At 41.7% G+C, this 12,736-nt stretch overlaps 1 protein-coding gene across 3 annotated transcripts in view; it reads right to left on the reverse strand.

Moving 5' to 3' along the window:
* PDE7B (phosphodiesterase 7B) overlaps window positions 1-12,736 on the reverse strand; it is a 188,184-nt gene that overhangs the window by 36,038 nt on the left and 139,410 nt on the right. For all 3 annotated transcript variants that reach the window (XM_075413984.1, XM_075413983.1, XM_075413985.1), the window contains one exon: window positions 5,338-5,421. In XM_075413984.1, coding sequence (XP_075270099.1) covers window positions 5,338-5,421 — 84 coding nt within the window. The remainder of the gene's footprint in view (window positions 1-5,337; window positions 5,422-12,736) is intronic.

Genomic DNA, 12,736 nt, shown 5'->3' on the forward strand with positions numbered 1-12,736 from the left:
CAATCATCCACCAATTTGGGTTCTTTGAGATGGAGACATTTTCATGAGTTCATATCTTCCCTTCCTAAGTCTGACAACAATTTTCATTTCTGTAGTACCCAATTGATTACATGATTGTAAAGCATGACTTTAATTGCAAGCCAGTTGAAAACTAGAGGATTTTTCTCAACTAAAATCAGACAGCAAATCGAGGACAGAGACTGAACAGTACCTGGTATCACTGTTTATCACCATCTGGTACTAAAAGTATATCATCTATACTAACTTAATTTGCAAAGCTAAGCTTAAAGCAGGTGGGACTCTTTTGGACTCAACTTCTGCTGCACGACAATACCAAGATCCTGGGTAATACACAGATGTACCTCTGGAGTGTCTACAAACCTATTTTGACCTTTTAGATATTCTCAGATCCCACTCTATCTTGCTGTTGCTCAAGGTGTAAGGAAATGAAACTTTGCATAACACCATTTTGGTACAGAGACTCTATTTTGCATACTACATCCTTTCCCTTTCCTTATTATCCCTCTTAGATCCATATCTAGAGAAATGAATGCTATCAGACACTGTGGATGGCTTACTGAAAACAAACAGGTGCAAGATAATGAAAGCAATGGTATGACTGATAATGTGACAAAACCGATGTGTCTCTAATGGAGAACTTTTGAGGAAAAGTTAAAAATGCAAGCAGAAACAATTTTAATTATATTCCTCCATGATAGGCACATTTAAATACAGTCAATTAGAGGCTAGTAATTTTTTCATTTGGAAGCAAAAATTCAATTCAGAGAAAAGCTTCGCATAAACAAGATGGCAAACGGAGAACCACTGCTTAAATCTTAGGAATGTCCTTGTCTTCTGACTTAAAGCTTCACAAGGAAATTTGTAAATAAAAACTTACTCATCTCAGATGTAAACTATGTTATTTTGTTACTCTACTTACTTTCATCTGGCAGTAAAACAAAGCATCTAATATAACTGGAGCAGGGTGAGGTCTTGGTTATTGCTGCATGCCTACCTACAGTTCTAGATCTGTCACAAGGAATTCCCTCAAACTTCTGGTTAATGCAATGAAGAAATGTACTATCACAGTCACTAGTACAGCTCATTATGGAATAATGAAATCTGTTTTAATCAATGTATATTAGTCAGCGGAGTGATCTGGCTCAGTGACTCACCAAGCAACTTTGTCAATCAGAGAATGAAATTATTGCTGCCTTACCCTACGGTCCTTTATTTCTCAAAGCCAAACCATGCTTTGCTTAAGGGAAAATTGGATCAAGTTAATTTTCACCGCTGAAATGTTTCAAATTCTAAATTATTACACTGCACATATTCAGTTTAACTCCTTTTTCTGTCCCATGAACACAGAAAGGTTCATTTAATTCACTTCCACGCAGAAGTGCCAATAAACCGCCATCATTAATTTCAACCCACGTTCGGTTCAGTTAGAAGCTACAGCTACTGAGTTCAGAGTCAAACTTCCCTAAAATTTGTAAGGTTTTGCTTTGGAATCAATCTTACATCATTTATACATTGTATTCAGCTGCTCGATGGCACCCAACACTTGCCTCTTCCACCCCATTACTCCTTCTGGAAAAAAAGTTTCTAATGCTAAGTCTTTTTAAATTCTACTGCTCCCATTTTAAGGAATGCCTTATTTGCATGAAGAGGAAATCTCTTCCCCATTTTCCTATAAATCTATAGGGCCGTGCAAAACATCTTTTAGGTTAGGAGTTTGTAAAGTCTGAGTATTTGTTCATAAGCACCCTAGTGAATGTGGAGCCTCACGTCTGCCAGGTCCAGCCTATTTTTTCCTGGGGTGTATCTGTGGCCATCAGGAGCAGGTGGTCCGCTTGCCTTATTATGGCAGGATGGAAAAAGGGATGGCAGGCTTGCCGCCTGGGGGCCTTCGCACCGGGCTGGCAAACAACTATCGGCTGCCACGGCTTCCTAGGGGAGAGGAGCTGTGATATAGCTTCCCCTCAAGCTTCTGGCTCGACACTCACAACATGAATGAGCATCTGGCTGGTCCTGCAGGTCTCCACAAGTTGCAGGGACTGACTCCAGAGGCTGAGGCAAACATACACTCTTTTCAATGCAAAACCAAGGAGTTCTTGGTGACACAGCAACATTTTACATTTAGTTTTGTATTCCAGAGTCATCGTAAGAGTCCCAAAAGCCACCAGCGCAACTACACCTCAAGGAAAGCTTGCAGCTAGGCAGAGAAAAGACAGGAAGATGCTAAAGCTTTGCATCTCCTTCAGACAGGATCCTGCAAAATCCTCACAGTCCTGACAGACTGGCACTGACGAGGTGAAATAACGCTCACTAAGTCTCTATATGTTGCAGACAGGCACCGGAGAAATGCGTAGATGGCATCACAGACGTTAGCTCAAACAGCAAGAAGCCCACATTAATCCAGTTGGCTTTGATTAGGGCTACAGAAGATCCCATTTTCAGAGCGCAGGAAGTTTTCCTATCCAAAAAGACTTAACGGTGTCTTAAGTTACACAGCGACTTTACTGCAGGACTCCAGAGAACACAGAATATATGGTCTAGTTTGTGTTAACCCTTAATAGCCATAGTAGGGAAAAAACCCACTAGTTTGACTGAATCTGTAAGTATGTTAAAGAAAGTGAGATTGAAGTAACCTTTAGTCTGACATTAAATAGCAATGCCCTGAATTTTTTTCTTAAATGTTAATTTACAAAATGAGTGTCAACTCTGTTCAAGAATGAGTTTCAGTGTTTTCCCTTACCTTAAAACAAGAGTGGTACTGTTATCTGGAGTAATATTTCAGATGGTAGAGGGAAATATCACTATTTAAGCTCAGTTTGTCTGAATTAGTGAGAAGTGGACTAATGTTTATGATGCATTTCTTTATAACTTCTGAGGATATTTACCATAAAATTTTCCCTGCCTCAGCCCTCCCTTACTTTAACAGCTTTAAGTGTACAGTTGCTGCCTGTCAGTTATTGCCCCCAAACAAATGTAACACGGTGCCAAAATTTTACTTCAAGTATCAGTTAGACACTTGTCAAATAAGTTTGCAGTAGTGACATTTATATATGTTTCTTTGTTGATCGCATGTGGAGCACCACGGGCTTTGCTGCTTACATAGTACGCACAGCAGAAATGCATTTGACAGACAGATGTGTAAGAGCAAATAATGTAAAAGTCTGTTTACTTCCCGGCAAAACACATGTCTGTGTGCTCTGACACCGAGCATCTTCATTTACCTGTAGCTCACTGAGGACTACAAAATTGCTAGTCAAGCACCTAGAAATCTCACTTCATTTTGCACTGAAAAATTAAGCCAACACCACTGCCTAGGCAGAAAGCAGTAAATAGAAAAAACCCTGAAGACAACGGGAAATTCAAAATCAGAATCACTCCTTTTCCTTACACAGAGATCATGATCAGCTGTAGTGACTTCTTCCGGATTACGGAAAAGCAGTAAAAAGAAAGAATAAGTCAGAAGTCCCTGGGACAGAGAAGACGGGAACACAACAGCCCAGGGGCCCCACCTCTGTGGGACCAGGGGTGCCTGCAGAGTGAGGCATTGCTTTGAAGTTCAGCAGTTACAGGAGAGGGGCTACGTGGAGAGCCCTGCTCCGCGTACGATTAAAGGCTGAGTGTTCACCAGTACATCTCTCGCCCTGTATCTCTCCCTAGGCAGCCCACGGGCAGCACCAGCACTTCCCGGAAGGCGGCAGGATCTGAAGGATGGCAGGATTTGTCTACAGGGGATAAAAGTGAAAGCCCTATAGCCAGAAAAAAGAGCTGGAAAGTTTTTGGTGTCCTTAACCAGGAAGAAGAAAAAACATAGGATGAGAATTTTAAATAATGTGAATGTATTCAAAATAAAAAGAAAATAATTTACTCACACTCAAATGTGAATATATATGCACTTCTACTTCACGAATGAAAAGAAGTGTTTTATTTTCTCTCAGACCACGTAGGGGCACCAACATTAATATTTCCAGCTAGCCTAAAACAGGTTTTTTTTCCACATTTTTCATCGGCAAGCCAGGACTGAATTACCCTCAGAGCTCTGCTCAACCAGTACGTTACTCCCTTTGTCCTGGCAAAACTGCTGGACCCATCTTACCCCTCATGTCTTTCTACCTCAGCCATAGCAAGCACTCCGATGGACTTACGACCTAGAAAATACCTGTTCTCAGCAAGAGTGAAGGCAAGCACTTTGCCATGCAGCAGTACCTTTGCCAACTTGGGCGACTGCAGCCGATGTGAGCGCAAGCCCTGCCCTTCCTACCAGCCCCTCTCTGCTGATGCCCAGCCAGAGCTCACCCTCTGCAGCTGGGCACCTTCGCCCGCTCCCTGCCACCCACCTCCCTTCCCCTTCCCCAGGCACCCGGGAAAGCAGTTGCAAAAAGGAGACGTAAAACTTTGGTTTGACGATTGCTTGCTAATGAAAATCATAATTGCTAGAAGCTTAAAAGCATCATCACTAAAAAAGCTGTCAGAGTTTCAGTCTGTTTTGATGAAGATAGTGAATAACTTTTGTTTCAAAGGTTACATGGAGCCGTCTGTGCAGTACACAAGGACACATCGAGATCCGCCTGTGTCTGAACAAGAGTTAACACAGCATCCAGACTGAACACTACAGGGGCCAAGACTAAGTGCTCTCTGTTTTTCAATTTATTTATTTATTTATTTATTAACCACACTGGCTAATGGGTCTGCATCAGTATAGAGAACCCATCAGGTGAAAAAAACCCCAGGATCTTGATTTTTTCTTTTAGATTTGCCCTCCTTTATTTACAACAGTGGCAAAATAACTTCAATCAAAATGAGGTTAAGATTATTTTTAACAGATGTTCACTGCTGGCCTGACCCAAAATCCATTGACGTCAATGAAAAGACTCCATGGGGCTTTGGACTGGGTTCTAATTGTTGGAAAAATTAATGTTATTGTAAACCACTGGTCAGTGCTGTCACATGCTCCCCTTCTGTGCCAATTCTATATGACCGGATAACAGATTCACATAAATCTGTTCCAACTGTTGGCTAAGAGGCTAAAGGACACAGAGGTTTATCTTTTCAATTCTGAAGCACCCCCTGCCCCTCCCCGGCACACCCCATGGCACTACTGTATTTACTTGACAGACTCAGCATTATGGACAGTATTCATACAATCAAAACATTTCACAATCAAACACTGCGTGGGAATAACAGCATTATTAATTCTGACTGTACGAAGACAGCTGAACTACAGATATGTAGGAAACAAGATACATTGGTTCATATCCTTTCAGTACGGATTTTTTGGGGATTTTTTTTTAAATACAGACCTGAAGGAAGGGTTGCACTTACTGTTAAGAAGACGGAAGTCTATAAACGGGTAGGAGCCGCGGCGCTCGGAGAGAACCCCTGTCTGACCTCTCACCCGTGCATCTCCTGCAAAACACAAAATCCCCAGAGACATTAGAAGGGGCAGTTGCCTTTCTCTGCTGTTTACATCTCTATCTATTTTCTGTTCAAAGTGATGACGTTACGCTCTCCCAGTGGGAAAACTAAGGTCCAAAAAATCATCTCCCATGACAGCCCTGGGTAACTGGGTAAAGCAGTACAGTGATCCTCTTACCAGAACAAAGGCACAATAGCCCCCGTGTTCATTCTATTGAACAGCTTCTTGACCAGTAAGTAGACTCTCACTGCTTCAGGAGCAGTGTAGAGGTCCAGTTTTTTGCCCAGACAAGACCAATTGGATCCTGACTGTCATGGCATCACGTGCAACGGCCTCAACCTTGAACTAGGCTCACAATTCCACTGACCTCCAAAGCTGTGGGATTGGTTTCAGAATCATGAATTGATGAAAAAAAACCAGATAAAATACGAAGATTTTTTTTAGGTTGTTTGTTTGTTTGTTTTTGTTTTACTTACTGCTCTCTGAGCACTCTGGAAAATATCAGCCTTCTCCTCAAACACCAAAGCTCCTTTTTTTAAGCAAAACCTGATGTTCTCAGATAAGCATTACTCCAGAGCTTTAGGATGTAAATTTAAATTTCATAAAGTGACAACACAATACTACGAATTAGTATCGCTGTGTAGTTCACATTGATTAGTACCTGACTTACCATGTAACATTGATGAAATGGCAGAACTCATTTAAGAGGAAAAATGCTATGTGGGATGAATAAGAGTTGCAAAAACTCACTCTAAGTAGATAGGTACCAGTGGGAAACAGGCATCATTTTTACACTTCCATAGCTTTAAATATCGTGTACTGTAATTAAATAACTTCTTTACAGGCAAATAACAAGACCAAAATACTACAAAATCTTAAGTAAGATCAAGCTTGGAGATCTTAGCGGTTCAAGTTAGAATACTCTGGTTCTTCACAATACCAGTTCCCTCTCTACAGAAACAGAGCCCATAGTGCTGAAAGCACACCCACTGCCCTTCCTCCGACAGCTCACACCGTAGGCCTCTCAAAGTTTGCAATAAAATTATGAATTATTAGTTAGTTTGAATTGTGCTTCCTCTGGGATATGAATGCAGCATCTGACTAATCAAAACAAAAATAATTTAAGAATCTGCCTGCTAGCACTAGCTTCTACTGTTTGTGTTTAAAAACAAAAAAACATCTTGCAGCATAAAAAAAGGACCTAGTTAGACGCTGTTACTTTTTTCTATCTAACATTCACTTAAAATGTGCTTACAACTATGTTTAAGGGAAGAAAGCCAAGTAGAACTATCGAGTTAAATATTCGAGGTGGAGAAAAACTTCCGTGCCCTCTAGGGGTCCTTAGAGGTACGAAAGACGCCGGAGCGTGCCCTCAAATTAAGAATATTTCAAACGCAGTCACTTTTGATTATAAATATAACTCTATTTTTCTCTCATCCTTACTTTCACTTTGTCTTTTTGTCTCCAGAGACAGAACACGTGTTCCCTGTACGGAGCTCCCGCTTGCCAACCGCCGGCTCCAAGGAACCTGCCCAAACCGACTCCAGCTGTCGCTGACCCCACTTACCCCTCCCGAGAGCAGGGGCAGGAGGTGCAAACCTCTGCCTGCTCTTCAGCTGCTGCACTTCAAAGGTATGGGCATAGCGTGGGTATACCTTCATCAGCAGTTTAAAACCACGAGGAAGTTGTGGCAACGGCGGTACGTGAACCTCTTCCCCTGCGATCCCTCTGTTGAAGGGCAGGAGGGTGGAGCAAATAGCTGGAGAGTTCGTAGAACACCGAAGCAAGACCCATCAGCACCCATGAGTCAGAGCTCCGAAGGCAGCACCTTGACTTAAAAGCACTCCTCTCCGCCACAGGTAGATCCATCAGATTGGCTGATTCGTGCAGAAAGGGCAAGAACGGCAAGCCTATGGCACAGGTTATATAAACCCCCAAAAAACCAGACAGGCTCGAGCCTGTCACTAATACAAGCAGCAGCAAACCAAGAACGGGTGGAAATGCAGGGCATGCCTTGATTGAGGCTTTTGTTTTTCTGTGAGCACCAGTGAATGAACAGGAAACTGCAAATAATCCCCCGCATTAACACACTGATAAACCTGTCACTTATGACTACATCAACAGATACTTTGAAAAAAAACAAAGAGAGAAATTCAAACTCAAAAAATCTGAAAAAAACCCCAAGACATACAATACTGTAAACCCAGAAAGATGGATTTTTTTTGGACATGAAAGAATAAATCTATCAGATCAAGACAGGTACCACAGAATAACAAAATCATACACAGTTACATATGGAAAAACTTGCCTAAATCTGATCTCAGTAGTAGGACCATGCACTTTGACAAAGAGAATGCTAAAGGTAGGTACACCAATGAAACACAGAAGACAAGACAACATGGGCTTATCAAAAGCAGACCATACAAGGTAACACCTGATACTGAATTACTTCCACTAAAGGTAAGAAGATAACAAGGTACACTGAAAGGAAACTTCTGCTTGGGAACAATTACTGCACAATCTTTATAAGATCCACCCTGGGAACGGTCTTAAGATGTTTTTATTGATTATCTTGGCACAGAATTAGGAGAGCACTAGTGAGATCTGATGATAACACAAAGCTGGGAGATACATAAAGCTACGGCTATTTTAAATAAACTTCACTGCTACTGTTACCTTCTCTGCCACAACTGCTCCATGGCCCAGCTACCTGCAACTTCCCCTTGCATTTTACTGGCAGCCCAGCTTCCTCTCACGGCGCTGCTGCTGTCTCCTGCAGAACTGGAGACTAGCTCACTCAGATGCACACATGCACTATTCAGGCAAGGTAATGCCAGTAAAGAGAGGGAACGCAAAGGAGGTATTGATGCTGTTAGTCAAAACACTTGGGCTAAGTTCATCTGAAATACTCTGTCTGAGAAAACTGAATTCCTCTAGGAAGATGATCAGGGCACTAGAGAGCCATCTCTATAAAAGGCAAATCACCTGAGAGTAATGCCTACTGTTGATAAGCAGCAGAGTGGGAAAAGAACCATTTAAGTGATCAGAAGAACATGATTCTGAAGGAAGGAGATGCAAATAACCAAAGCAGCTGATGGCACTGAAAGATTATCTGAAATAATTAAGGGCTCTGCATGATGATCAATAAACTCAGTACCAGTTCTATGTTCTTCAAACTACGAAAACGTGAATGAGTTCTACTTCACCAGCAAAATTGAGGACCTGAAGTCGTGGAAGATTGCTGATGATTCTGGTTAGCTATTTGTGTCATTTTACATTTTTTACAGATAATAAAAGTTTAGGCTGTCTCTAGCACTACAGGAATCTAGATGAAGAATAAATTTGCAACCTCACTCCCTTAATAAAAGCCACTAAAATCCTTATGTTTCAGGATTATTAACTTTACCCTCAGGGAAGGCAAGTTTCTGATGAGTCAAAAGATGTTATCAAGTAGCTCTACCTCATGAATCTGTTATTTCAAAATACTTCGCCAGGTGCCACCTAGTCTCTTTCTACATCATTAAAGAAAGATTAGCTAGGAAGTGGTGGTGGGCTGAATCAACCACACCTGCCCTCCTCCATTTTTTCTTGGCTCACTCATTTGGAAAACATTCATATTCTTCCCTATTACTTTTAATTACTTCTAAGTACACTGAACAGAGGTACTAAAAATAGGGATTGCACCAGATGTACACCATACCACATGATTTTTAATTTCTTAAGAGACGAGGGCTGTTAGTGGCAACACATCAGACTCTTTCTTGCTTTGACAGAGGACTTTGAGGGCGACTTTCCCAAGTCCACTGGACCCTTACATCTCTTTGCTCTCCACCTTAAAATCAAGCTAAACAATTGTTCTGACAATTGATGCAGTTAGCAGTTTTAGATAAATAATCCTTTTTGGAGGGAAAGGAAGGATTCTGTGGAAGCAGGGCAGGAAATTTTGACAGCTCATTGTGTTCCCAAGTGAAACAAACAGAGTGAAGGGAAACGGCAAGGGTACAGGTTCTCCTTGGCTGCACCGGGCTGAAGATGCAAGGCTGGAACTTTTGCAGCCACAAAGGGCTGCACCTTCGCTGGAGCTAAGCTGCCGCGAGAGCTTCCAGCGGGGACATCTCCCAGGGGCCGCTGTGCCCTTGAATTTTACTTTGTCCTCACTAAAACAGACAAGAAAACAAACTGAACAAACCAAAGCAACCTCCATTAAGTAACAGGAGCCTGTGCAGCATATGCTGTGACTGACAGGCATGACAGCTTCTAGTCATGGGAAAATCGGATATGGGGCAAGAACCACGGTACTGCTGAGGCCACAGCAGCAGCGCGATTTCAAGACGAGCTGAAGGGTTAAGAAAAAAAATGAGGCAGCTTTTAGCTGCCTGTCACATCTGGAGGGAAGAGCCATCTGCACTGAGGAAAACAACTTCTCCAAGCCTTGCCTGAAATGACGTGGGATTCAATTTCACTGAGCAAGCACAACAAATTAGGAGAGAAAACAGGGCCATAGCTGTGACAAAACAACCGAGCAGCTTCATGAAGCAGAAGTTAGGACCAGCCACCAAATTACTGACTTTATTTAGTACACAGCTCCATGTGGTAAGTCAGGAATACCACAGCAAATTTACCAGAGGTTACAAGTATTTATTCTAGTCAAGCTCTTCTACAATTTTCATCCAAATATTTCTCAAGCTGCCTGTTTTAGGACACATACTGCAGTGGCTGAGTACTTTCCATGGAAAACCGAGTGGCAGTAGTAAGGCCTCTCGTGGACTCCACGGAGCCCTGGCTCCTTCACTATTTCAGTTATGAGAAAGCTTGGGATTTCTGAGATGAAGGAAGATGAATTGTTGATGTTTTAAGCATCATTCTGGTTGGGGTGGAAAGCTTTCTAAAAGAGGGAAGTTTTGCTGTGTAGGAGTAGCAAACTCAAGACAAAAAGGTTAAAAACAAGTCGCAGAATTACTGGAATTACTTTTGAAGATGTCTAATGCTTGCTCGTGGTGATCTGTACTTGTTTGGATTGTTTTCATTTTGTCGTTGTCTTAGTGTTACAAAGGTCATCATTGTAAGTTCTTGTCTGCAGAAAGCATAGTATGCAGATTTCTTCATGTGCGTAAGATTTTCAATGAACAAGAACATTTCCTCGGAGCAGACACAAGACTGAGATTAGAGGTTACAGAGACAGGACGAGTCTCCTTTCCAGCAGGAGAAACTGGGGGAGCCACCTCACTTCACCCGTTCCTAAGCACCAAATTTTTGAACATGTAAATATTCCAAAACATGGGGTTTTCTGTGCCATACAATGCATGGTTCAACTATTTCTGATAATAGCCCTAATGAGCTCTTAAGTAGTGATTTCAACCAATGCGTTCTGCAGTTTCATTTCAGAATGCTCAGCAAAGGAAGATAACTGTTTGTACTCCCTTCTTGCAAAAAGGGGACAAAATGATGGTGTAGAAACCATTATTTGGTTTTGTAGATGTTTTTTACACAGCAAATCTCTTCATTTGCTCTGCAGTGGTCCTACACCGTGAATGAGGTTTGGTTTTTATTCTTTTTACCAGTCAGTTACTTCAATTTCAGTTATGCAAAATTCCATCTCCAGGCCAGCAACAGTTGCAGATGAAACATTTCACTCATCCTGTTTTCTTACAAAACTGTATTTTGGAGTGAATGGTGGATATTACACTCAGTATAAACTAGCAGCACTGCCTGACTGTACCCCCCAACTGTAATTTCTGCCCTCCTTTACTAACCAAAATCCATACAATTGCTGTATCTTAATCTCTTAAACAATATTATCACCACTGCTTGTGCCAATCAGTAAAATGCAAGAAACAGAAGCTGACAATCTGTTCATAAAACCCTCCTCAATGCTAAAAGTCTCCTGGTAAGTTTGCTTTTGCAGTGATGCACAGCCAGAGGAAGACCCTAGGATCCACAGGCATGCTTTTAACAGCTGGTCCACTCTGACAAATGAACCAAAGAGCAAAGGCAAATGAGTATTTTACAGACACTCTTGAAATCCTCCCTTAAACCATATCACATCACACCAGTAACTCTGGAGAAAAGATTCTGAACTGAAATATCTTGAGGCAAAGCTATTACAACATGCAGACTTCGGACAAAGTGCTTGCAGACAACTGAAATCCAAGAAGATGAGCAAACTACCATAGAGAACCAGGCAAAAGCAGTCATCAGAAATTCAGGTACTGAAGCAGTACCCATATTACCCTCTTCACAGACCTGTTTGTTCTTGCATGAGCAAACACAGAGCCTGCAAAACGAAGTAGGCTACCTTCAACTGAAAAAATAGTCAGAGTCGATTAGGATAGACAATCCTTCATGTTCTAAAGAAGGTAGCTTTCCAAAATGTCAGTACATCATATTGCACTGGAAATGCTTTCAATTTTTTCTGAGTCTGATAAGGGGCTACGAATTGTTGCCTTATGGTCAGATGTATTTCACGTACTCGTAGGTGTAAGTCAGTGGAGAGGTGTAGATGCCTCCGCCCAGTGACTAACGCTTAAAGAGACTGAATTGCATTTCAGAGTTGCGTGTTTTTGTCTCTGGCTGCAGACCGAGCCTAAGACACCTCTCTTCCTAAATGAGGTGCCGCAGTTATGACTGCAGCATACCAGGCGAAGAATCTGAGACCTTGCCTGTGAGGATCGTATTCAGACAGCTCAGACCACACCAAACCCCTTATTTGTAAGTATGCTTTTCACTGTCATTATCCCTCTGACTGTTACTATTTATTCTGTAATAAATGTAATAGATGCATACACCTGCAGTTCACACCAATGTGGGCACACCCTTCAGCACGCACCGTGTAGGCTCGTACAGTCTAGTGTTATCCCACAGCACACTTCAACAAAAATCAGCACTTGCTATGCAACAGTAATTGGAGTACTATTCTCTATAAAAACATATAACTAGGTCCTTGATACTACTGTGCGATAATTACTCAGCTATCAGTATTTTCTAGCCAAAAATACAGAAGTTTACATAAAAGTTTACATAAAATGCTAAACCATAGGACACAAGGACAGAAAGGAAGCATAAGAACATGGGCAAATTACGCAGACTGCTCATTCACATACAAACTTTTCATTTTGCAGACATGAGAAATTCAGATGTAGGAGTTTGCCGCATGAATTTTGCAAAATTCAGCCAATGGCTTTCATATGCAGAAGAAAACAGAGACAAATGTTGGTATCCAGCAGCAAAGAATAGTTATTGAACTAAAAGCAGGAGACGGGTCTTGGAAAAAAGAATCCAATGAGAAAGCACGGAGACTGGTATAAA

Source organism: Opisthocomus hoazin, chromosome 2 (assembly GCF_030867145.1).
Source record: "Opisthocomus hoazin isolate bOpiHoa1 chromosome 2, bOpiHoa1.hap1, whole genome shotgun sequence".
NCBI lineage: Eukaryota > Metazoa > Chordata > Aves > Opisthocomiformes > Opisthocomidae > Opisthocomus > Opisthocomus hoazin.